Here is a 24,684-nt window from a genome sequence, read left to right as displayed (position 1 = left end):
CACAAACAGGTCCACCTCTGTGTTAATTCTCCAGTACTGTACTTAGCATCCAAATCGTTTGCCGCTGATCGTGAAGCATTTAACAATAAGTATCCGAATAAGTTGACGCAGTCAACAAGTTAAAGGAGTTTTAACGAACAATTCTGCGCAGAAGTTGTTATATCGAAGTAAGAGGCGGGCCCTTCTCGTTCCGCCATCATCACGCGCGCATGAACAGACCGTTGAAAATATCTGCCGAACTCCGGCGTCGAAACAATTGCGCAAACTCGGACACACTTCAGCGTTACGAGCGAACTGAACGCAGAGAACAGGGAACCAAGCAACACCTCAGTAATTTGCTTCTGCAATAAACGGGCATAAAAAAAACATACTGACGGTGGAAAATTGACGAGGAATTAATCGTGACCGACCTGCTCATATCGCAGTCATGGAGACGAGTTGTGTTTTCTTTGAGGTATGAACTGAAATAATACTCTTCAGATGATCTGGGGGCTTCGAATGTTTAATAAACGTCTTATGCCGATGTTTCTCCTATTACCACCACTTCCTACACTTCTTCTATAAGCACAGGACTTAGGCAAATCTTGGCAAGATATCAGTGATAACGAATGATTAAACATAAAGTCTTTGTCATCTGACAGCTGCACGTTTATCGGGAGATAAGGCATCAAAGAGGGGCCCCGCTGAAAAAGACAATGAGCAATGCAGTTGTTCACCAACTTTTAAATTCTGCAAACAGCATAAAAACTACCGCTGACAGATAAGAATAACACAGTAATCCACAAATAAATTTCGAGTTTTATCCTCACTTATCCGTGGGCTAAATCTTGTCAAATCCAACACCCTCGCTTCCCGCCCCTTGAACACCGGCCGAAAAAGATTAGTTTCAAAATATCTGGCGATAAAAGGGCAACAGATGAAGCCACGAGATTCGTAAACACACACAATCGAATTTACGATTCTTAATGCTTCTTCAACAAACGCGCTGTCACTGCTGCCAATATACGAAGACGATTCATCATGATGAAAGAGGTCTCGCCGCTTTCATCCAATCACTAACAAAACTGAAGTTTCAAACTTTATTCAGATGAACTTCGTTCTTCTAACAAGGATAAACAGCGATTATTTCCTTAAACAGCGTTAACCAGTTGATCTTTGTAGTGATTAAGAGTTGTGCTTTCTTCGCGGTACGGACTGAATTCTTAAATATTATTCAGACGAACTATGATTCTCAGAATAAACAGCGTTAACCAGTTGATCTTTGTAATGGTGAAGAGTTGTGTTTTCTTCGCGGTACGGACTGAATTCTTAAATATTATTCAGACGAACTATGATTCTCAGAATAAACAGCGTTAACCAGTTGGTCTTTGTAATGGTGAAGAGCTGTGTTTTCTTCGCGGTACGGACTGAATTCTTAAATATTAATCAGACGAACTATGATTCTCATTATAAACAGCGATTAATTCTTCAACAGCGTTAACCAGTTGATCTTTGTAATGGTGAAGGGTTGTGTTTTCTTCGCGGTACGGACTGAATTCTTTAATATTAACCTAGACGAACTATGATTCTCAGAATAAACAGCGTTAACCAGTTGAAGTTTGTAATGGTGAAGAGATGTGTCTTCTTCGTGGTACGGACTGAGTTCTTAAATATTACTTAAGACGATCTTCGTGTTTAAAACGGTCAATATGGGCGCGCAATTTTCTTCAGATGCGCGACAGTGACGTAGGATGTTACCTGCAGGGTATCGTAGTGGTCCTCGGGGCAGGTCTAGCCGTCAGAGAGCTGCTGGAGCCGGTGGACGCCTTCAGACGAGCCGAGGACGCCCCACGCATTGCCGTCCCCTGCAAGAATACGGGAAAAATTGCATGAGCAAGAATTTCGTAATTTGTCATCAACTAATGTTTATTACGTCTACAAAATCAATTTATTGGATATTCTATTATGAGCAGGCCACATGTTTCGAAGATACGAGGTGCGATCGGAAAGTTTCCAGACTGCGCGTATAAAAACCCGTACACTTATCTCAGGTATTAAATTCATCCATCACCCTCGAAGTAGTTCCCCTGGGAGTGAACACAACGATCCCAGCGCCGCTGCCAAGCCTGGAAGCATCCCTGGAAATCTTTCTTTGTCAGCCTGTCAAGCACCATCTGCGATTCTGCCTGAATCTCTTCTATCGTCTCAAATCTCCTTCCCTTTAGCTGAATTTTCATCTTTGGGAAGAGGAAGAAGTCACACGGAGCTTAGAAAGGAAGTTGGGGTCGGTTCTTGCAAGATCTTTGAGCTCCTGACAAACGAGAAGTCGATTCTGCTTCTGGTCCTCAGACAGGATGCGTCGCATGTGGAGTTCTTCCTTTAGAATCAGCTGACAGGTCCCATAGCCTATCCCAACAATGTCGCACAAGTCGTTGATGGTACGACGTCGATCTTCGTGAATGGCCTGCCGAATCTTCGTAACATTTTCGGGCGTTGTGCTCGAAGATGGTCGTCCAGAACGCTCGTCATCATCGACAGAGGTTCGGCCATTTTTAAAACGTGAATGCCACACAAAAGTTTGTGCACGACCCATTGCGGACTCCCCAAATGCTTGCTTTAGCATTTCATAGGTTTCCGTAGCCGTTTTGGCGAGTCTTTGGCAAAATTTGATGCACACGCCATTCCGAAATCGCAGGAGGGTCGGTGTAATGCACTACAAAACGCCCGTAACTAAGAAACAAATGCTAATTCGATGATGCCGGCTGGCACACTGATTCACTATGAATGTAGGCCGCACCCCCTAGCGGGAGAAGCTCGTACTACATCCGGTTCGCCCTCTATTGACACAGTCTTGAAACTTTCCGATCGCACCTCGTATATCATCTTCAGGCGCTCTCAACATAATCTTGTTGCCGAAAGCAGTTTTATAATTTTACATCAACAAATATCAACGGAAAATATCAGAATCCACCGACGTCTATACATTTATTGTCAGCGCGCTCAGGGTACTCACTCAATCGCAGAAAATTGGCTGTCAGCATTGCGTAAAGAAGACAGGTCTGCGTGAAGCGACCGTATGTTTCTTTTCAAGTAATTAACCTTACTAATCTGGCATACGAACCTCGAATTTTGTTCCAGAACACACGGAAAGAGCAAAGTCAATAAGAGATAAAAATGGCTACTTAGTAAATGATTACAGAATTTAACTTCATGCAGAATTGGGTTCATCTGGTTCAGGACGGGGTCTACTGGCGGAATCTGTTGAAGACGGTGATGAGCCTTCAGGCACGATGTGATGATCACCTGAGGAATGACTCTGCCGCACCGAGTAAATGTAGAACGTCTTTTAAATTGGCCACGGTCACAGAAAGAGCTTCACGTTTCGTCGAATTGTCGGCGTTTCTTACGAAAGTCGCTGGTGAATATGCAATGACATAAAGTGGTAAATTAGAGGGTAATGAGGAAAGGACTGATAACGACAGGCGGGAAGGAGAAATTGTTAAAAGTTGAAAGTAATGGCAACGGATGGCAAATTTGGGTTAAGAAAGACGATAATAAATATCTGGCCGAAGTTCTTGAGGCGATGAACACGGGCTGTAACGCCACGTGGAACTGTTGGTGCATTAAACGTTTCGGAGGAACATACTGCCTCCATCTTCTGGGTTCTTTCGATGCTACACGGAAGAGGTACTAATAACACGGTTAAACCTCAGGAAACTTCTTGAAGACACCTCAACAGAATGACGTCAGAACAAGTTGAGACGGAACACCAGTCCGGATTAAAACATTGGGGGAAGTCACAGGCTTTTATCTCTCCAGCATCATCAGGCACCGCCCATTAGCGCATTTGTCCCGTCTTCTTCGGAGGAAACCGCTGTCTGTTTGCGATGCCAATTGGTTTGTTCGACAAGGCGAGGAACAGACGCGAAGCAACGGCTACTTACCATGTCCAGAACGACGCAGAACACAGCAAACCCGAGATGGGCGATCCAAACAGCAAATCGAATTGCGACCCACAGCAAAACGCCGACACCGAAGCCCGCGAATTCCAGCACTGCGATCCACGACACCGCCATCGCCATGACTGCGGGTACGTGACGTCACACAGTCACTATGAGAGGGGGGGAAGTGACGTCAGCGGTCACTATCTGCAGATTGCAACGCCCCGCTCCCCACCCGAGCGACTACTTGGGGTTTTCGGCCTTGTTTCGAACAGGAAGGTAAGAATTCCATCACGCGGCAATAATCTTCGGGCCGATGAAACGGTATTGACGAAACTCAGTTCGGACATTTTCGAAAGAGGGGATGGATGGTTATCGTAAATGAACCATTTCCGTGGAACACAGGCCTTCTTGTGACGTTCACTACGTTCCCTGCCTTCCGTAAAACGCGAAGGTTCATTACCGAGTTCACAAAAGCTCGTCACTGGACACACTATCCAGTCTGATGCGAATCCAGCCCACACGTCAACGTCTGCCGGTCAGATTTCACGACTAAAATTTTGTACGTGATTCTCAGCTCCCCTACGCGTACCACCCAAACAGTATTTGGCGAACAGAAAAATGATGAAGCTCCTCGTCATAATTTTCTGCAGAGCCCTGTCACCAGCTCCCCCTTACGTTCAATCGTACGCACGCAGATTTATTCCTTAGAAAACAATTTTTATTTGGCGACGCCAAATTTAACGAGACGAATGTTAATTTTACAGAGACCCATTCACGCATAAAGCTCCCCCTCCAACACGACGAGACAGAGCAGATTCCCCGCGCAAACGAAGGCCGGCCCGAACCCGTCCTCGCCGTGGGACGAGTCACCCATTCCCGTTGAAGGACTGCCAGCAGAGGGCAACAGCGAGAAGCCGCGTTCCCACTCGTCCATACTCGCATCCGTGAGAACCTGAAACCTCACTCAGGCGGTACTTGCTAGAGCGCGGCCCGTTGAAATTTGACGGCAAATGATTTATTTCGTGTGTTCATACTTCACCCCATGACAAGGGAAAAAAACAAGCAAATTTGTCCCGCTACACGCCACGTAGGCGCTTGGGTGGAGTGAAGTTATAGCTCCTGTTAGTTTCTGATCTCGGCACTAGATGGGGTGAGTGGTCAGAGTCACGCCCCGGCCGCGCTTTGCCACCGGCGGTTAAGAACTCCGGACAGGAGGCTGGGTGGGCCCCCCAGAGCCGGTCTGAACGCAGAGGCTAGAGGAAAAATACTCCTTTCCTGTCGAGGATCGGACCCCGGTCGCCCAGTCCGAAGTCAGTCACGATACTGACTGAGCTACATCTTGCAATAGAACAAGGAAAACGTAATCGGAGCCTGCACGACGTCAGCTTTCATTTGAACAGCATTCAAGGTGAAATTGCCTTTTTCCTTAATTGGGGCTGTTACCTAATGCAGGTCAACCCAGCGCGGAGTTCGACGCCGGTACCCAGGTCATCAATTACTGTTCGCCACCCAACACGACATTCCACGGCCGACGGGCCCGGTTCCCGTACGCTCTCAGCACACTGCTGTCGATTGCGGTATCGCAATGTTAATAGCCGGCAGCAGGTGAAACGCGGGGCCGCCAAATTCCTGTTCGATGCCCAGCTGACCTTTCGCGGCGCGGTCATTCACTGGCCGCGCTCGCCGGGCTGGCCCGGTGTCAATGCTGATACGACCAAACGCTTCCGCAAGCACGCACGCAGACAAGGCTTGAAGCCGAAGATCGTCGAAACATTAAAGACTCCTACCAGAACCTCCGGGAAAATAATAATAATAATAATAATAATAAGGCGCTTCCAGTTGCAGCCTTGCTCGTATAAATAATATTTAAGAATTCAGTCCGTACCGCGAAGAAAACACAACTCTTCACCATTACAAAGATCAACTGGTTAACGCTGTTTAAGGAAATAATCGCTGTTTATTCTGAGAATCTTACGAAACCCACAAAAATGAAAATGCAGAGTTACTGACTGTTACAGCAGGTGGTACATATAATTACCACTGGGCTGAAAAGGGACAACAGCAGAAACATAACAATATTCAGCCAGCCGGATAAATAAGCATTCGGCATACTTTCATCCATTTATAGGAAGTGTTTCGCTACACTACGTCTTTCATTAAGATCCGTATAGGCCTAACCGTGCTGCGACAAATTTTTTTGCAATTTACACGTTGTTAAGATTTGCAGTAATGTCGGGTTCACCGACGCCTGAACCCCTGATACCTGTATTTGATAATATTAAAATGTGCTAGAATTTTGCAATTTATTTCAAATTTTGTCGTGGAGGTATCCTGCCAGAAAAATGAGATGAATTAGCAAGTTCCGAGGTCAAACCCAGAACAATGGGCAGAGGTGAATAAAATCTTCCTATTACCTGAAGTTCTGGAAAATTTCTTAACAAGCATCGCAGTGTGTAAGCCGACACGCCTTCAAGGTACAGGCACAGCTTAAAGGCTACGAATTCAGACAAAACAAGCTCAGCTGAGCTCGAAAGCTTCCACCCTGTGAAATGTCACAGTCTTGCACGAACTGACAGTAGGGAGTAAGCGATGTGACTTCGCACTGGCCTCCATTAGCGTGACCTTCATACCAAATTCGTTCCACCGGCTCAAAAAAAAAAAAAAAAAAATCACCAGTGGATGAGAAGCAAGAAACAACGAAACACGTTTGTCACGCTGTCCCGTAGCTAAGTCAGTCGCCTCTGCACCTTACTTTTAATAAGATACATTTTCTTGGAAACACTCCCTTTCTTGGGTCTCTCTGTACGAACTATGACTTTGCCGACGGCCACCTGCATACATGACAGACAGGACTACGACCTAGGGCTGTCTCCAAACTCCACATAAATTTCCACAAACTGCGCTGAATCTGTCCACGAAATTTTTCCCAAATTGTCCGGTGAATTAACACCGGACAAACCACGTAGCCAAAATCCCTTAACCCCAGAATTAACTACAGCAAAATGATTCTTCAGAACCTGACAGTAGCCGAAATATTTCCCGCAATTTATAGACCTCAACCGTTCGTAACTGTGATCACAGCAATCGTGAGCCACCTGAATCCAGCGACCACACATTTAATGCATATAAAATGTCGGTGGACCGTGAAGGGACTCGATCAGTTAGGAGGCGCAGACAGAAGGGTAACATAAAAACAGATCCTGCTTAAATACGTTTCATCTGGCTGAGGGCAATTGACCCGAGGTCGAACGCTTACGAGAAAATTTCGGGTTCCATACGAACTGCTTCATTGAGCTAGCTTTACACCTCTCTCGGCGTGCTACGTGTCCCGCCCATCACACTCTCCTCCATCTGAGCGCCGTAAAAATGCTTACTGAGGTTTACAAATCAACGTCGCTACCAACTCACTACCTCAGACACGTTCACGTGTTACTCAAATGCACTGTCAGGACACAGAGCGGCACAATATTGCAGAAACCACGGGGGCACGTCCAGAGTCCTTGCAAGCGCCGAGTAGCCACTGACCCAGGCAGTCACAGTGGGTTTCCGAGCACATCCCGAATGCCGTTTGTTGGAATGCAAGTCGCAAGCATTTACACATTTGCAATTCGGGTTACGCAGTTCACACTGCGTCTGATGTAACGCCGGTTACAGCTTCCAGGGGTAACCCACTTCCTCGTCGTCAGCAGCAAAGGCGAACCCGCTCGGCCAGCGCCTGCAACCAACCGGTTTGGATATCGGCAACCGCGTAGGCACGCCATCGACGTGGGCTTCGAAAGGGTCGAGTGCCTATTCGATTATTAAGCATTTTATCACCGAGCTAATCGATTAATGTGCCCAGTCACACATCAACAGCAATGAACATTCAAATCGTAGTCGTAAGTAGAATTAAACAAATAAATTATTGATGGCCGACTTCTCGGATGTTGCATTAGTTTGGTAGAAATTGGTTGAAATTTCATAGGTGGTGGTTTCTGCTTCCTGCATCACTTGAATGATCCTGATGCCACAGACAGTAAGCACCTCTGAAACGTCGGTGTTCATTATACAACACCCAGAAGACAGTAGCACTCTTCATTCTGAATGAAACTGAATTCGTCCAGACTTCCGATGACAAATTTAATCAAAACACGAACCGATTCCACGTAAAGGTGTTACCATGGCAACCTAACAGAGGCGACGTGCACATGGCCTGTGCCCGCGGGGTCAACGCGCTGTCGGACGGCGGAGTGCCTGCACCCTCGGCAAACGAGGTCGTCATCTCCTGGAAGGGGGCGTAATCCCCCTGCGACGACATTGATTATTCGCCGCCCCAACGATCACGACAAACGAGGAGTAACCACGGGGTGGGGGGGCATGGAGGTAGGTCTCTACTAACATTCAATAAATTATATATTGCATTTACGTGTTTCCTATGATTTTCAGAATGAAAGCGACAATTTCCCTAACAGCATTAATCGATTGATCGTTGTCATGGAGACGCGTTGTGCTCTAAAGCCACGTAACCAGTCCCTTTCCCCGACAGCCGAGTTTCGACTGTCTCAGGGTCTGCAAGGCGTCGAACCGACGCTCCTGAGCGTCCTCCAGTGACGCTAGGGGACGACGGCAAGCGCCACCTACGATTATTCAACCCCAAACATCGTGGAGGCAGCCGTCCAGTTGCAGGGGGAAATGACGTAGAGATCCAAACGATCCAATCACCTTTTTGCTCTAATTGGAGATCGACATGCAGTGGATGTCAAGACACGACGACGGAACTCAAAAAGAATTTGGCAGTGTCGCCAACCAATCGGAAGGTAATACGAAATGACTCCACGGAACACAAACCTTCTTGAGAAAATAACAGTCGCTCAACCAGTCAAGATATTCCTCCGCCTCCGCTTTATGGAACCCGAAGGTTAATTTATTTGCTCGCGACAAGCCGCCACTGAATCCTATCTTGAGCTAGATGAAGCCAATCCACACCACATTTCTTTTAGATCCATTTTAATATTATCCACCAAAGTGATTTCTTAATTTCAGATTTTCGGATTAACCTGTTGCATGCACATCTTATCTCCCTTATGTGGGCTTTATGCCCCGACGACAACAACAACAATAATAAATCTCGAACCCAGGACCGGAGATTTTCCTTCGTCCGCAAGGCAATCTTCGGGACAGAACGCTGAAATTAGCATTAATAACTGTCCCCTTATTAACACAAGCAGTTGAGAAGACGTCAATAAACACACCGAAGTCGCAGTTATCGGTTAACTCTCCTACTACTTAATCGGGGGGTCCCCGAGCTCGGATCCCAGCCTTTCCTCAGTTCCTATGTTGACGTCACGCTTCTAACCCACAGCAACAAGGGCTCAAGTCGATATAAATTACGTTTGCCATCGGCTCTTCTTATTGAGCGCTAAAGATACATTAAATTACGCCTACAAATAAGCGGCTGGTAAATCACGCTTAGACATTTTCGTATTCCGTCATACGCAGGTTTTACTGCAACAACAACAACAACAAGAATATACCAAAATCAACTCGCCAAGTTGTTTAAAAGATTATGAATTAAATTATTTAAGGCCGATACGTTTTCATCACAGATGTTATTGATGGCATCAAATAATTACGGTTTAATTGTCCTGATTATAACGCCAACAAAACATGAAACCACTGAATAATGAGTTGGAAAGGAAATTAATTAACCAGTCGTGGTCTAATTTCCGGCACTACATGTGCATTTACCTGAAAGGACCGTGGAAAAAACACGAAAAAACTTCACAGAGGATAATCGGCGGGACTTCTGGACTATAAAGCACGAAAAGATAACCAGTTCACTGTCACAAATGTTAGCCAGATGTTGAGACTTAAGTAAGAAAAAAGAACACACAGACTCGGCGACATGCTGCGTACATCTGGGATGAAGCGTCCTGGGTTTCCGTTCGACGTTTGTAGCTCCATTAGCCCTTTAAAACCCTGGTGGTAACTATATGTACCACTTCCTTGAACGGTCTATAATTCTGCATTTTATATTTATGAGTCCCACGCGATTCTCAGAACAAACAGCGATTATTTCTTAATCAGCGTTAACCAGTAATGGTGAAGTGTGGAGTTTTCTTCGCGGTACGGACTGGTTTCTTAAATGGTCCGTAATTTGCATGCGCCTCGGCTTCAAGGCGTTACTCTCGTTTCACAACACACCACTGCACTTACCCGCGGTGCAGATCGTACATTTCGCAGACACCATACACACACTTTCGGAGCGCGCGGCTGGCGGAGCCCTACTGAGATCTGACTGGGGTGAGCGTCTGAGCGTCACACCACAGGGGGAACTGACCGCTGTTGCCACATCCTCCACGCAACTGTCACTAACAGCCAGCGTCTCCCACTCACTTCACTGACAGCCACTGTCATCTGGCCTTAATCGACCCGTCGGTACGTCAACAGAAGGTTACTCCACGGAGAAGGGCCATTCTTCAGTTGGTCTAGAAATTCGCCACTTTTATGGTTCGTTACCCTGCTTAAACGGACCCGCCATTAGATCCCAACCTGAGCCAGCTGAAGCTAATCAGACACCTCTTTATTTTTAAGGGTTTCCGACAGAACGTGCTTAGACGCTGAAACGTCTGAGCTCCTGAAAAAAGTCGTTAAATAAACTTTAAATTCATACAATAGAACTTGCTAATGCCCCCCATGCGTACTACAAGCCCACTCACGTCTTCCTATTCCTTCATTTGGCCCCCTAATGGGACTAAAATTATGAAGGTCCTGATTCATCGTCCTGCCAGTGCTAATTATTATTATTATTTATTATTGACTTCAAAAATTCAGTCTGTTTTTTCCCCTTACTGTGAGTTACCAAGTTTCACGACAGCACCAAAAACTATGGCAGACCGGAAACTCCTTCCACGTCTACGGATTATGCCTCACTGCCTGGTCCAACGCAGAAACACTTATGAAACTGGCGGGAATCCTTGAACAGCGATTAGCCCGTCCGTCGCAAGGCCTCTGCCTACACAGGAGAACACACGCCCATGCCTCGAGTGGGATACGAACCATGATCCCCGCGCAGACACTGTCATCGGCCTGCCTCCGAGCACAATAAAGAAGCGACCGCTACTTTGTGATGCTCGACGGGTTTGGGCAGGTCCAGGTGCAGCGTCCCGTTTGACAAGTCGTCAGGAACCACGGACTATGCAGCGATGACGCGCAGTTCTACCACACTTCCAAAGAATGGAAGGAGAAAAATACGTAATTAGTAGCTTTAAAAATTGTAGCTGCTCACCACCAGATATTGTTACGATAATCATATGAAGGCAGATGGGGTGGGTAGGACACGTAGAATGAATGAGGCAGATGAGAAATGCGTCTCTGACTTCTATCGGAAGGGTAATATTAAAATGGATCTTTGGGAAAGAGTGTTGAGGGCTGTGGGCTGCATTCAGCTGGCTGAGGATGGGGACCGGTGGCGGGCTCTTGCGGACAAGGCAATGAACTTTCGGGTTCCAAGAGGGAGGGGGGGATTTACTGAGTAGCTTAGCGACTAAGAGATTCTCTGCTACTCTGAGTTAAGAAATGGGAGGGGTGTGAAAGGAGACGGTCGTTATTTATGCTTATCCTTTGAAGCAGAAAAATTACACAAATTTTTAAAATTGTAGTTCGTACCACAAATAAAACACAAGTGTCTCTATGATGATACTTGGTTCAGGCTGTTAGGGAAACGAATGTTTCCTCCCAGAACCATACGAAAACCATAAATACACTTTGCAGAGTCACTGAATGCGGGCGGTACGAGTAGTTATTGGGGCAACGCCACGCGATCTGCAAACCACAAGACGGGATGTGCCATAATTACGTTTCCTTTCTGCGTTCTACCGCACATTTCCGACGTGCGCCTTATCAGGCCTAATGAAAACATCGAAATAACTGATTCAGTAAGAAGGCGCACACAGTTGTGACGTGTTTATGTTAATTTTATTCACACAACGCATTGGTCTGGAGCAGATATCCACTACAGTTTACACAAGAACTTGCGCTGTAGTCAGAACCGGGCAAAATCTTATCTTTCGTTATTAGAATTCGTTCATTATCGATAGCTTCATATGCCTGTGTTATTATAGGGCTAGGATCTTTGTTCGATACATATACTACATAACGGTTGACGTAACACGTGGGTCTGTGCAAGGAGATGAATAAAACAATGGCCGGATTCAGCACATCTGTCTTTCTGCCACCACTTCGCTTCGTCTCATTTGTTTGTCAGTTCTTCACAAGGGCACGCCTTTTTGTCTCCCACATGGCGTCAATAATTCCATACAAATTAAACCCCACGGCAGCGACATGCATCTCCCACTTCAGCAATCGACTCCGCATAATTTTCACAGCAAACAACGATTATTTTCTAAAATCAGCATCAACCAGCTGATTGTTATCTTGGAGATGGGACGTGTTCAATTTTAGGTAAAAACAAAATTTTTAAACAGTATTTATATTTACGAACTTCCGGCTTTAGTAGGTTAGAAAACTAGAAGTAAATCATGCCACACGGGTTCAACATCCTGGGAGCAACTGAATAAAACCACAACTGCGGCTGCAAACAATTTGGGGGCCATACCAAAGGGCGGTGGTCCGCAGAAAGGAATGCTGGGTCCATGGAAACGCAAGGTCGCGAAGCGAACCCACGTGCGCTTCGGAGCGTGGGCAACGCGCCCCCAGCCTCGCTGTCCTCACCACCTGACTTCGCCCACGTGTAGGAAAACATTTAAACCCGGTGAAGGCTGATGTAAGTGCGTTCCATTGCCAACTCTCTGATTTTGGAACCTCCGCTAACATTACGGTCCGCAAGTGGAATGCATCCTAAGCTGGTTCAATGCTGTTAATAATCGACTGGTCCCGTTTTAATATTATCCCACATCTACGTCCCGAAGATTCAAGAGAGGGCTTTCTAAAATATTTCCTTGTCAAAATATGTAAGCGTTTCTTGCTTCATCCTTCGAAGCAAGAAGATCGTCTTAAGTAATGTTTAAGAAATCGGTCCGTACCGCAAAGAAAACACCACACTTTACCATTACGAAGATCAACTGGTTAACAGCTGTTTAAGGAAATAATCGCCATTCGACAAGCGTCGTAAAATTACGAAACAGGCACAAAGGACAGGTCTAGACCTGCTCTAGGAGCCTCATTCGCACCTCTCGCCCGAGTCATAATAACCGTGAATGCCGCGGACGTTGTGACCGGTCAAGCCAACCCCATCCGCTGCTACATCACGCCCAGCGAGCAACCGTGATTACAACGCCACATTCCTCCCGCGAATAAAAGTTCTCAAACAGAAATTCTCAGTGGCTACACTCAGTCTGAAACCCTTTTAAGTACAGTGGTAACTATATGTACCACCTACTTTAAAATTCTATAACTCTGCATTTCTCCCATAGTGTCTTATACGATCCTCATAATGAACAGTGATTTCCCTAACGAGCATTAGCTAATTAGATCGTTGTCATGGAGGCAGGCAGACATTTTATACAACATCATGAACTTTCCTCCACAAAATCGAGAATGTCATCTTCTTTTCTAAGAATTCGTATATTAGAGGTTCATCGAGAGATTATTATTAACCCCCTTGCAAGAAGAAATAAAACCACTATCTGCCTGCAAGTGAACAACTAAATATTCTGTAGGTCAAAGAAATCGTTCGTCTTACAATTCATGATATTTTGACTTTGTTGTGGCCTTCGACAAAGATACATGCAGCCAATGTGTGCCACAGTAATGAAAAGATTGCAAATCCCTGATCTGGAGACTCGGTATATTGAAGGAATTCGAGGACACGTTTTGTCCCTTTGAGGATAAATCAAAGCATACGCACTGTACACTGCTAATGTCATGCCCTTACTAATTAGTGCTTTTTCTAAATTCACACACAAAAAGTGTCTTGGAAACCACAGCAAGAACATGAAGAAGGAACATCTTTGCAGCATTGTTACATCTTCAGTCTCTCTAGTTCACAACCAAATTATGTCATCTTCTACAAAACATGTGACAGATTTGTTCTGTGTTTCTCTGCTACAGTGGTGGGCTCATCTGATAAACCTAGATGTTCCATAAAAGACAACAACACTTTCATGCGAAACACAATGCATTCTTCTACACACCAAAGGACAAAATATGGGCAATTTGTCTACTAACACGAAATTCTGAACACATAATACTGAACTCATTCTGCTGTTTCCATATATCAAATCCAGTAGCAAATAAAACTGAAAGTGGTATATATATTAAATAAATAAAACAATGGTTCTCGTACCATGAATTCACAGGACTGAAAGACAATTAAATGGTGCAGAAACATATGACACCTTGATACTTTTAAATTAATCAATGTATCGAGGTCTGGGGCACTTGCAATTCTTCCTATTGACAAAATGTTCTGCATCAAACAAAGTGGCATAAAGGTCAGAACTGAGACTTCCTATTCAAAGAAAACTAAATTCATTAAGCCCATGGAAAGTCACTATAATATCTGACCTACCCTGATTCTAACAACTCGTCTACTAGAAACATCAACTGTTGACAAAACACACGTGATTCTGTGTAAATGAAATGCGAAAATAAAAACTAATGTGAAGAAATTCCTGAAATAAAACTCAATGAACTGTACACATTCTGCTATAATAATAAATTAAATTGTGCTAAGACGCTTTCTTCCACGTTGTTTCATAATTCATAACTATCGTACCATTAGATATTTTACCCAAAACAGTTAAAATGTCGTTAAAAAGCATGGACTGGTTATTGGCTACTTACCGAACGTCAGATTAAGTTTCAAGATACCGGTCTTATATAGGTGTTTTAATCCATAATTGGCATTGTCTGTCTTTTCGGAAGAAATCTGTTGTATTTGTAAAAATATTAAAAATCTCACATTACAATTATTACACAGCAGTACTCTCAATTCGTGTAATGACACGGTTACTTCGGCCACAGAATTCAAATCAAATGTCAACAGAAGCACGTGACATTAATGTCACAAACAAAATGCTGATTTCTCGGAATACATGAAATATAGTTAGGACTATTTCCCTTCTAAATTAAATAAATCCACTATTTCACTCTTTCGGCGACAATTTAAATAGCTCGCATTATAAACAAATTTCAAATTCACAAATTATAATTCTACATAACATTTAGAATACACTCAACGGCGTCCATTTCCCGATAATTTATACCGAGAAGAAACAATCAAACGACAAACTTTTAATCTGAAAACACAGTCTTATTTCCATTCGTAACTAGTCATATATTATAAAATAAATGTAATTATAAAAATACATAAACATGATTCTTTTTTATATTATTTTATAATATCCACTAAAGGCAATAGTAATAATATATTTTATATGAAACCAAATAGAAGCGTTGCCTAACATAGTAGTATTGATGATGGCGAATGAAGACGTCACGACTTGTTCACCAATCACATTTAAATACACCAGGTCCGATATGCAAGTTCAGTCTTGTGTATGTGTTGTCTTATGGGGAGGTAGGGAGTTTCTCTATTGCTTGCCCAGTTGTTGGTGAATAATGGCTCCAAGCATCGGTGTAAATCTGCGAGTTACGGGACACTGCAGTCAAGGAGGTAGAAAGTACATGGAAGACATGTTTTCTGTGGCGTATCAACAGACGGAAGACGAAAAAGATCTCGAATATGCTTTCTTCGGAATCTTCGACGGTCATGGCGGGCGAGAAGCTGCAACGTTTGCAAAAGAGCATCTTATGGATTACATCGTAAATCAGAAGGGTTTTTGGTCTGATAAAGATGAAGACATTCTAAGGGCTATACGAGATGGATTTCTACAAACCCATCTTTCCATGTGGGGACAACTAGGTGAGTAGCAGTATGAAGTAGATGGCAGTGTTTAGGTTATGTAAGACATTGATATGTTTGGAAATCCGTATTGACATAGCTAAATTGAAATGGTAATAATATTGTATGACAAACTTTTTAAATTTTCAGAGAGTTGGCCGAAGACAGTATCTGGTCTACCTAGTACATCTGGGACTACAGCAAGTGTAGCTTTTATTAGGAAAGGCAAAATATATATAGGTCATGTTGGCGATTCTTCCATTGTCTTAGGTTACCAGGATGAAGGTTGGTTGAAAACATGTATGAAATTACAATTTTTATTTCCAATCGTATGGACAGGTTGAATTAATACAATTGAATTAGCAGGTCTGGTAACGGTAGAAGTTTCCAAAGTGTGTTATACATTTGTTAGATTTTGATTTTGTATGTCATGGACCAGTAAAAGTTGGTAATTTCATTATGAATGCTTACATTTTTATCACCTGGTGAAGGAACATATGCTATGTTATTTATAGTACCAAAGTATGGTCACTGAAAATATAAAATAAAGTACAACTTAACAGAATTACTTGCCATGGTTGTAGATTGTGAAAAATGAAGAAGGAAATTCAGATTTTTATTTTCATTTCATACTAACTGTGGATGTCTAGAAAATTGTAATTATATTTTCTGTCACAACTCAGGTGAGACCATGTGGAAAGGACAGCCTTTAACTAGGGACCATAAGCCAGAAAGTGCAGATGAGGCAGCGAGAATTGTGCAGTCTGGTGGGAAGGTGGTGAGCAAGTCAGGGGTACCAAGAGTTGTCTGGAATCGACCCCGTCTTGGTCACAGAGGCCCTGTACGAAGGTCTACCCACATTGATGAGATTCCTTTTCTAGCTGTTGCCCGTTCACTTGGTAAGATGTGATATTCTGTCACCCAGTATTGCTAAAATCAGACCATTGAATGTGATAGGCTTCTGGAAAGGTTGAATAAATAATGATGTTCTTGCAGGTGACCTGTGGAGCTATAATTCAGAACTAGATCAGTTCATAGTATCTCCAGAACCAGACGTTGGCATAATTACAGTGGAAGTTGGTCGTCATCGCTGCCTCATCTTTGGTACTGACGGACTGTGGAACATGCTTAGCCCAAATGCCGCGGTGGCCACCGTGCAGGAAGCCGAGTGGCGCAATGAGAAGCATGTTCTGCAGCAGCACAATACAGCATACGTACGTCTCATTCGCCATAATGCAGCAAGTTGGTACACCTGTGTGAAGCTACTGTGCTGCTGTTTTAAATTAATTTGTTTTGCAAGATAATATGTCCTTTAAGATTCAGTGTTTCTAACTTACTTTTGACAAATTTTGGACCTCGTTAGTTTGAATTTCATTTGACAGCACAGTTTGTAACCATCAGTGGTTAAAAAATTCTGAATCAGATCAGACTTCAAAATGTCTTCCCTTGCAGTCCACAGCAGACACCAGTGGCTGTCATGACATTCTGTGTATAACTAACTTAGTAACAACTGGTTATGTATAAATGTAACTATAAAGTTCTTGCCTAATTTTAACAATTTTTTAGGGATCCAGCATGCATAGTTGTACACTGTGGAGTGTCATATCTACCATTAAATTCTGTGCTTTGGTTTGGCGGCAGCTTGTTATATCACCGTAACTGTGTTACAGCAGCCGCAAGTGTGGATCAATCCATCTAAAAGTTTGGTGGATCGTGCACTTGATCGTTGGTCTGCAACACGGCTGCGAGCAGACAACACCAGTGTGGTAACACTCATGCTTGACCCACCAGGTCCTCCTCGTGCTCAAGTAAGGGACCATTGTATAGGGTAATTAAGCTTGAGTTTACATGCTATTACTTGTCTATGAGAGACTTACATATACTTTCTGATATGTGCAGGTTTTGTTGAGTCAGAAGCAGCAGCATCAGCCACAAGTGCCTTATCCGCAGTGGACGCCGCACACTGTCACTGCTCCCTCTCAGGCCAGTAGTAAGAAGACTGAACCAGATGTCAGTCCACAACAGAGTGGATCATCTTGTTCTAAGTATATGCAGGACTATGATCCCACAGGAGGAGTGGCAATATTCACTCGTTATCCTGTTGCCACATTTGCAGGGGAGAGCCCAGACAGCAGCAGTGGGCAGATCTGCAAAGTGGGAGGCATGTTGCACCAGGAGGCCAAGACTCAGAACTCCCCTGCATCAGTACAGATCAATGAGGTTTCCTCAAGTAACCTGGATGATGTGCCATTGAAACCAGCTGCCTTGGTTAGACAATGTGCTTTCAACTTCGGGAGTGAGAACACTAGATGCAGTGTGGGCGGAAAACGCCGGCATAGCTCAGTAGCCAAACTGTTAAATCAAGGAACTGACGAAGATGTTGGTTCTGGCTATGAACCGTGTCCGAAACGTCGCACGAGGTCAGAAGACAAGCGGCTTTCTGCCCCTCCCACAGACTACGAGCCGAACACAAGTGACGTTGAAAATGAGAGGGTGGCATGGCCTGGACAGTGGCGTGAGGAACACGAGGTAAGGACCGACTCAGAGAAGAAGGTGCTGCAAAGGCCGTCAGCAGGCGGCGGGAATCACAGGCTGCCGACCTTCCTAACGTCACGGTCAAAGGGCACAACACGCATGTTACGCTCTGATACAGCTGCTGCGCTGCCAATTCGCACCTTAAGGTCCCGTAACATCAATATTGAACAGTCTAATGTGAAATCTGTGAAGAAAACATCACACACAAGCCCACTTCCAGCGAGGCTGAATATGGACCAAAGCTCCTCCAGCAGACAGCATAGACGGACTTGCTGGGGGAGCATCGTGACATCCAGGATGAATACTCGCAGTCGAAAGTGAACCGTGTCTCCACACCAAAATGAATAGTAGGAAAGGAACAACTGAAGTGAGATGTTGGTGATCAGTTATAATTAGTATAAGAATAATATAGAAGGTGGCTGGTTATTTGTTTGAAAGTGTATACACTGTAGTGTCATGTTCCCTGTCTTCCTTCAGTTGTACCTTGCCCCATCGCTTGTTTTAACCCTTCTATTTTAGTTGTATTTGAATGTTCTGACAGAACATACATGCATTGAAGATCATAAATTCACAGTCAGTTTGAGTTTAGATTTCCTTTAGCTAAATCTCTTTTAATTACAGTTCGTTTTATACGTGATCTATAACTTTTATGTCGTATGTGCATTTTATGAGCTGAGCCTTGATTTGTAGTATGTATGATATGAAGTTACCATAGTCTGAAGTATTTTTAAGGTGTGTGTGTGTGGGTGTGGTTTTCATACTAAAGTGCAGTGTAACTTTGACTCTGATGTAAATTATTGAGGTAGTCAGTCAGTCCCATAATGCTGATAATTTTAATTTTGTATCGTCTGCTGGGTGCCCATATCTGGGTTTGTAGAGCTCTGCTAAGTCATTATTGAGATTCCTGATAAACAGCGATCACATTTTGTTCACATTACATTCTTGTTGATACTAACTTTTGCACTTTATGACGTACATTTTACTGCATAGCAGTTAATGCTTTAGAAACCTGGTCTCACTTGCTGAAGGCATATCTCTGCATAATGTGTTTGAAGTTTTGTGGGTCTCAGGGCTGTTTTTAAATTTAGTTTTCTGGATTATTTAACATTATAGAGGACTTAATATATGGTTGTGTTGTTTTGCATTTTGTATGCAAGTTTTACAAATTAGGCTGTACAATGTGCAGATTGCTTTGAAATATTTATATTTTATAGTGTAATATTGTCTCCAGTCAGTTGTTAGTTGACATATTTTTGGGCACTTACATGAACCTCATAATGAAGCCGATGATCTAATGATTGCAACAGAAAGTTAAATAGTAACGAAAGAAATTCTGTGTTAAATTAACACAGCTATGAAATAAACTTATTGTCAATCAATAACTGTCCTAATGGTACTTTCACATCACCTTCCCTCATTTATTGATGGCACCTTGGTAGGGCGTAATGAATTTTAACAAAAGGTAACGCATAGTTAAAGTACTTCATACAGACAAACTTACACCTTTTGCTTACATGATTTTTGTACATGGTGCCGTCATGTGCGTGTGTGTATAGACACTTTTATTTTTTTAAAAGTCATATCTGCATTTCTTGACAGTGAAGGATGATGTATTTTGTTAGGCATTTGTAAAGGTAAAAGTTGATTTGCTTTAGCTTAACATAAGTGCCCACTAACATGGAGTGCCACTTTAGGTATTCGAACTTGCCAGTAAACCAGCAGACTACAAAATGAGACTTTTGTGCACATTATTCAACTCTGAGTCACATATTAAGATTGATACAAAAATAATCTGTGCTATATATAAGAACCATGGTACTGTACCCTGTGTCTAGCTGTGGAGATAGCAAGGCAGTTAATTGCTAAAATTCATATGTATGCTATAATATTCATGTTTTCTTTCTAAACTAGCTTTGTGTTTGGTGACGTTTTAGGTTCTTATGGTGACAACTTTGAAGATAACTTGTTTTCTGGGATTTTGCAACATGTAGCCTGGTAGAATCTGACTGACATTACAAGGTGCTTACTGCCTGCACCATACTGATTTTGGAGGCAGTAAGCACCTCCGAAATGTCAAGTCAGTTTCTAGTAAATTATCTGTTCATCTTTATCTTTGGTTAGCTTCAGAATTGTAATACTTTACAGTTTTACTGGCAGGAGGTTGTACTGCTGCAGTAGATGGATCAGTGGCTGCCGAGGGGGGCGTGTCAGCTGCTGTAAACAGCTTCTTTTAAAACTACACTACTTACAGAAAACTTTGAAAATGAAGTACCATATTTGTTTAAATGCTGTGTACAAACAAATAAAAGATGTATATCATTTTGAAATAATTAAGGTCAAATATGACTTTATTGGCTAGTTATAGCATGAAATATCCGTGATGTGAATGTAATATTATTTATTCATAGCCTTGTGTGTTGGTATTTGCCTTCTAGGAATAGAAAATATTTTGGAAACATGAAAATGGCATGTTTATTTCTTAGCACAGACTGATACTCAGAAGTATACGTGTTTGGATACAGACTGGAGTTATTCATGTAAAATTAAGGTTTGATGCCTTCATGTGGGCTTGAGCTTAGAGAAGAGATATTTAAATGTTTGCTGGTCCCAGAAAGAATTTTGGAGCACAAGTTTGTAAGAAATGCCAGATGGCAAAATGTTTGAGTGCTGCTGTCATTAAGCAGATTTTGAAAGTAGTAATATGAATAATGAAAAAAGAAAATACTGGAAAATGGGACGGTGATAAAGGAAGAAACGTGAGGGATGGACGATACAAACTTCATTACAGAAGTAAAACTTACAGTCAGTGTACCATCATGAGTTTTTAATACCTTCTGTGTAATTAAGGGCTTACGTTTGCGGTAGCGTGTGGTTATGGTGTAGAGCTGATTTTATTAACCAAGTTCTGGAATATTCTGAGAGCTGTATTTCCTGAATCAGTTGTGTTGCTAGAGTTTGTAGCTACAACTTTGTTGGTCTGCTGTGCCAGTGTCAATTGAGAAAACCGCAGAGTGCATTAAGCTGATGATAGTAATAATTATTACGCTTTACAAAGTCATTTGAGTGTGCCCCGCTTGTGATTGCTGAATTCTTTTGTACCAAAGGTTGGTGTTATTATTGTAATATACATATCAATAGTGTATTTTTAAAGTGTGTGACATATTTTTGTAAACTTGATGAAAATTAATGTGAGGCTATGGAGTCATGGGGCTCTGATGTGCATGTAGCAGTTTTTCATTGGGCAGCAGCATGATGCCCTTATGTGATAGTTGGAACTTAAAACAGATTGTTTATTCTCTGCAACAAGGGCACAAGTTGTGATTTTGTCTCTACCTGAACTGTGGGTGTAAAAATGATTGGTACTTATGCATGGAGGTCTGGAAGTTAATGCATTGTTTTGTTGCACCACATAGAGCTAGTGACTGCTTCGCATTTTAGAAGTGCTAATTTTGCTGGAGGGTAGGCTTGTTTTGCATTCACAATAGTTCACTAGCCTACTACAATTTTCAGTTTATAATACATTATTTAGAAGTACCATTAACTCCTGTAGTCATGCCATGTGGCCTGGAAAAATGTATTGAATAGCTTAAAGCAACAGGACTATGACCAATGTGGTCAGGCTTAGAGTTTCAACATAAGCAATGTAAGGTTGTGTTTTGGATATTGCTTATAAACATTTGATTGTAGAAAGAAAAACTGACAGTCCCTCAGCTAGTCAAAAATTATAAATGTTTTATGGAACCCAAAGATTCATTATATTCAGTAGAGCCTGTCATGGTCCCTTTCTGCACCGTATTTACGAAAGATCCATTTTAATATCAACTGCCTCTTTGTGCTACATGCCTTGTCCATCACATTCTCATTGATTTCATTATGGTGAAGAGAAATTAATGATAGGTGAGCCAAGAGGGAAAGAATGGAAAACAGGTGACAAAGTTTTGATTTGTGACTTTCACAAGAGATCAATTTGGATGACACAGGGAATTTGAAGACTGCTACATCATGTTCATCAGTATTGGTTGTACAGAGTACTGATATTCCTGTGCAGTAATGCTTAATGTTTCAATGCAATATGTATATAAAAACTAACTTTTTTACACAAATCTGAGCTGACCAAATTCTTTTAGCTTTCTATTCATGCCTTCAGTTTCCTCAAAAGACATTTACGAGTGTGGATCAGGTATGTCTTGCACTGCGAAGGATCTGAACTCCTACCCATATGATATTCAGAAATAATTTCCTCAAATCTATTATAAAATTTAAGTAAACTATTTTATTTCCATTAAGTGAGACTAATTCTGCAAGGAAACTTTTTACTCTCAGGTTACCGAGGTTCAGGTTTTTCTGAAATTCTCTAGTTTGGAAGGTACACGCTGAAGTAATGTCGAACTAGTTTGATCAGAACCCTCTTACATCTGGTAACCCTAAAACTAGCTAGTTTCTCGCAATAATGCATTAACTTCAAGACTGGTTTTGGAACAGTTGGATGTAATCCCTGTTTGGCTATAACAGATGCCACAATCCCAAAGCAGATATTGTGTGCAATGATTCTCAAGTAGCAAGGGTTGTTAACAATGCAACAAGTATGATGACTGACCAGGAAAATACAAAGCCAGTCCTTAATGTGTTACCACCATTTACAGTTTACAAACGTAATGGCTGTTATCAGAATAAAGTCAAATATTTGGTTATATTATTCCCCAATTTCTCCAGCAACACATTTTTGTGTGTCTGTACCTGCATTTGACTTGCCATAATAGATGGTAACTGAACTTCAGTGATACCTTCAACCAATGGAAAAGTGGTAACTACATTTCTAAAAGCATAATGATGAACATATTTTAAATGTGATCTCTATAGTTGAAGTTCTGGTTCCTAGCCTTTGGATCATTCTCTGTCTGTGTATGAATATTGTTAAAAGAAATGCGTTTTTAAGGAAACCTATGGTTCAGTTACGGTAAATGAGATGAACTGTGTAATGTTTAAAGTAAACATGAAATATTCCAGAAACTTGTTAACTGAAATGCCCAAGATGTATCATGTGAAGATGACTGTCTTCTTTGACGTTGTGTCGTGTAGTCTGGTAGAAGTTTACAGCTTTTCAGAGGTGCTTGCTGCTTCCATTATCGTGCCCTTACCAGACTACATTGTGAACATCACAGGAGACAAGTCATCTTCAATATTGCTGGTGTGACAACCAGAAATCAGACCCTGAATTTTAGATTTGTAACATGATATTTATGTGATGCTTTTGCGATAAAAGGAGGGACTGTTTGATTTCCGTGTCTTAATTTTTATCTGGAATATGAAGTGAGGTACTTGTATACAGATTGACATGAATATCATAAAACACATTTACGTGCTAACAAAGAAATGGATATGAACTAAATATAAATAATAAACAGCAGCACAGATTATCGACAGAAGTGCGCGTCAAGGAGCATGTTACACAACCAGAATTTTCAAGCAAGGCATACTTTAATTTTACCACTTTGCATGGTTGTAAAACAAAGTCTGTTACTTTAAGGGAAGACCATCTATTGCAAGTGTTTGTATAAGGAGTGTTTGGGAAAGAATCTGGAATCCAAAATGTATCATAATGGTTACAGCTAACCAATATTGTGGAGAAACATTTAGTAGGGAAATTATATGAAGGACTGGTGGAGTAGATGATATTAAGATAGATTTGTGAGATGTGTGATGTGAAATGGGTTAAGCTGGCTCACGATCATATCCTGTGAGCTTTAGTATTAGCATTGCTGATGCTTCTGTCAATAGTGATATCACTTCTGTGATGCTGAGCAAGCAGCAAACTTCTGACTTTTACTCAGAGGTCAGCCAGGACACCAGCTACCCTGATATGTTTTTCATGGTTTTTCTCAGTCCCTCTAGGTGAATGCTGTGATAGTACCACTGTGTAACAGTTGTATGGAAAATTTTAGAATAGAATTGTAGAATGAGATTTATTCTTTCTGGGATACTAAGTAATTTCAAAAATACTAAAATCAACACGTGCTAGGAGTGTGATCATGTCATCATGCCAGATTCAAATTTAAAAAAAAGCATGTTACTGTGTTGCATGTTTGTATGTTGACTGCAAGAGCAGGTGGCAGTGCATTGAGGTGGTTAGACTAGTTCCTACATGAACCCAGACTGTTGTGTGCTTGACAATCATATGGCAACATCATTCAGTTTTATCTTCTATTTACAGAAGCAAATTTCTTTCCTTTCTGAGGTGGGATATGCATAAAAGATCACTTTGTCACATACATATATATATATAATTTATGTACATCTTTGCATTGAACAACATTTTGATATTGCTATTTATTACTTATGAAATAAAGTGTACAGCTGGTTGAAGTTTCTTTAATTTTAATG

General features: G+C 42.2%; 2 protein-coding genes across 14 annotated transcripts in view; one reads left to right on the top strand and one right to left on the bottom strand.

Annotated features, from left to right (window-relative positions):
* The window catches only part of LOC110830805 (cytospin-A), a 35,821-nt gene extending 20,709 nt beyond the window's left edge, over positions 1-15,112 (bottom strand). For 6 of the 12 annotated variants that reach the window (XM_087342362.1, XM_087342364.1, XM_022066109.2 and 3 more), the window contains exons 1-2: positions 3,924-4,076; positions 1,738-1,844 (exon numbers count right to left, since the gene is read on the bottom strand). In XM_087342362.1, the coding sequence (XP_087198488.1) occupies positions 1,738-1,844; positions 3,924-4,061 (245 nt within the window). In that variant the 5' untranslated portion in view covers positions 4,062-4,076. Of the gene's footprint in view, positions 1-1,737; positions 1,845-3,923; positions 4,077-9,650; positions 10,085-10,118; positions 10,241-10,764; positions 10,787-14,708 lie in introns of those variants that run through there. The other 6 variants (XM_087342365.1, XM_087342370.1, XM_087342368.1 and 3 more) reach the window with 4 other exon arrangements.
* A 277-nt stretch (positions 15,113-15,389) lies between these two features.
* Positions 15,390-24,676, top strand: Pp2C1 (protein phosphatase 2C). 2 transcript variants are annotated; one of them, XM_022066072.2, is made up of 6 exons: positions 15,390-15,789; positions 15,919-16,053; positions 16,452-16,667; positions 16,765-16,982; positions 17,442-17,576; positions 17,668-24,676. In XM_022066072.2, exons 1-6 carry the CDS (start codon positions 15,486-15,488, stop codon positions 18,622-18,624), a joined length of 1,965 nt encoding a protein of 654 aa, XP_021921764.1. In that variant the 5' UTR covers positions 15,390-15,485; the 3' UTR covers positions 18,625-24,676. The 2 variants fall into 2 exon arrangements, with proteins under 2 accessions (XP_021921764.1, XP_021921763.1); XM_022066071.2 differs by having other exon boundaries at positions 15,391-15,789; positions 17,439-17,576.
* The last annotated feature ends 8 nt before the right edge of the window (positions 24,677-24,684 follow it).

The sequence above is a fragment of the Zootermopsis nevadensis genome, unplaced genomic scaffold, assembly GCF_977971745.1.
Source record: "Zootermopsis nevadensis isolate Lab colony 2312 unplaced genomic scaffold, Znev_1.0 Znev_ptg000003l, whole genome shotgun sequence".
In the NCBI taxonomy this organism is placed as follows: Eukaryota; Metazoa; Arthropoda; class Insecta; order Blattodea; family Termopsidae; genus Zootermopsis; species Zootermopsis nevadensis.
This window is presented reverse-complemented; position numbering and strand designations above follow the sequence as displayed.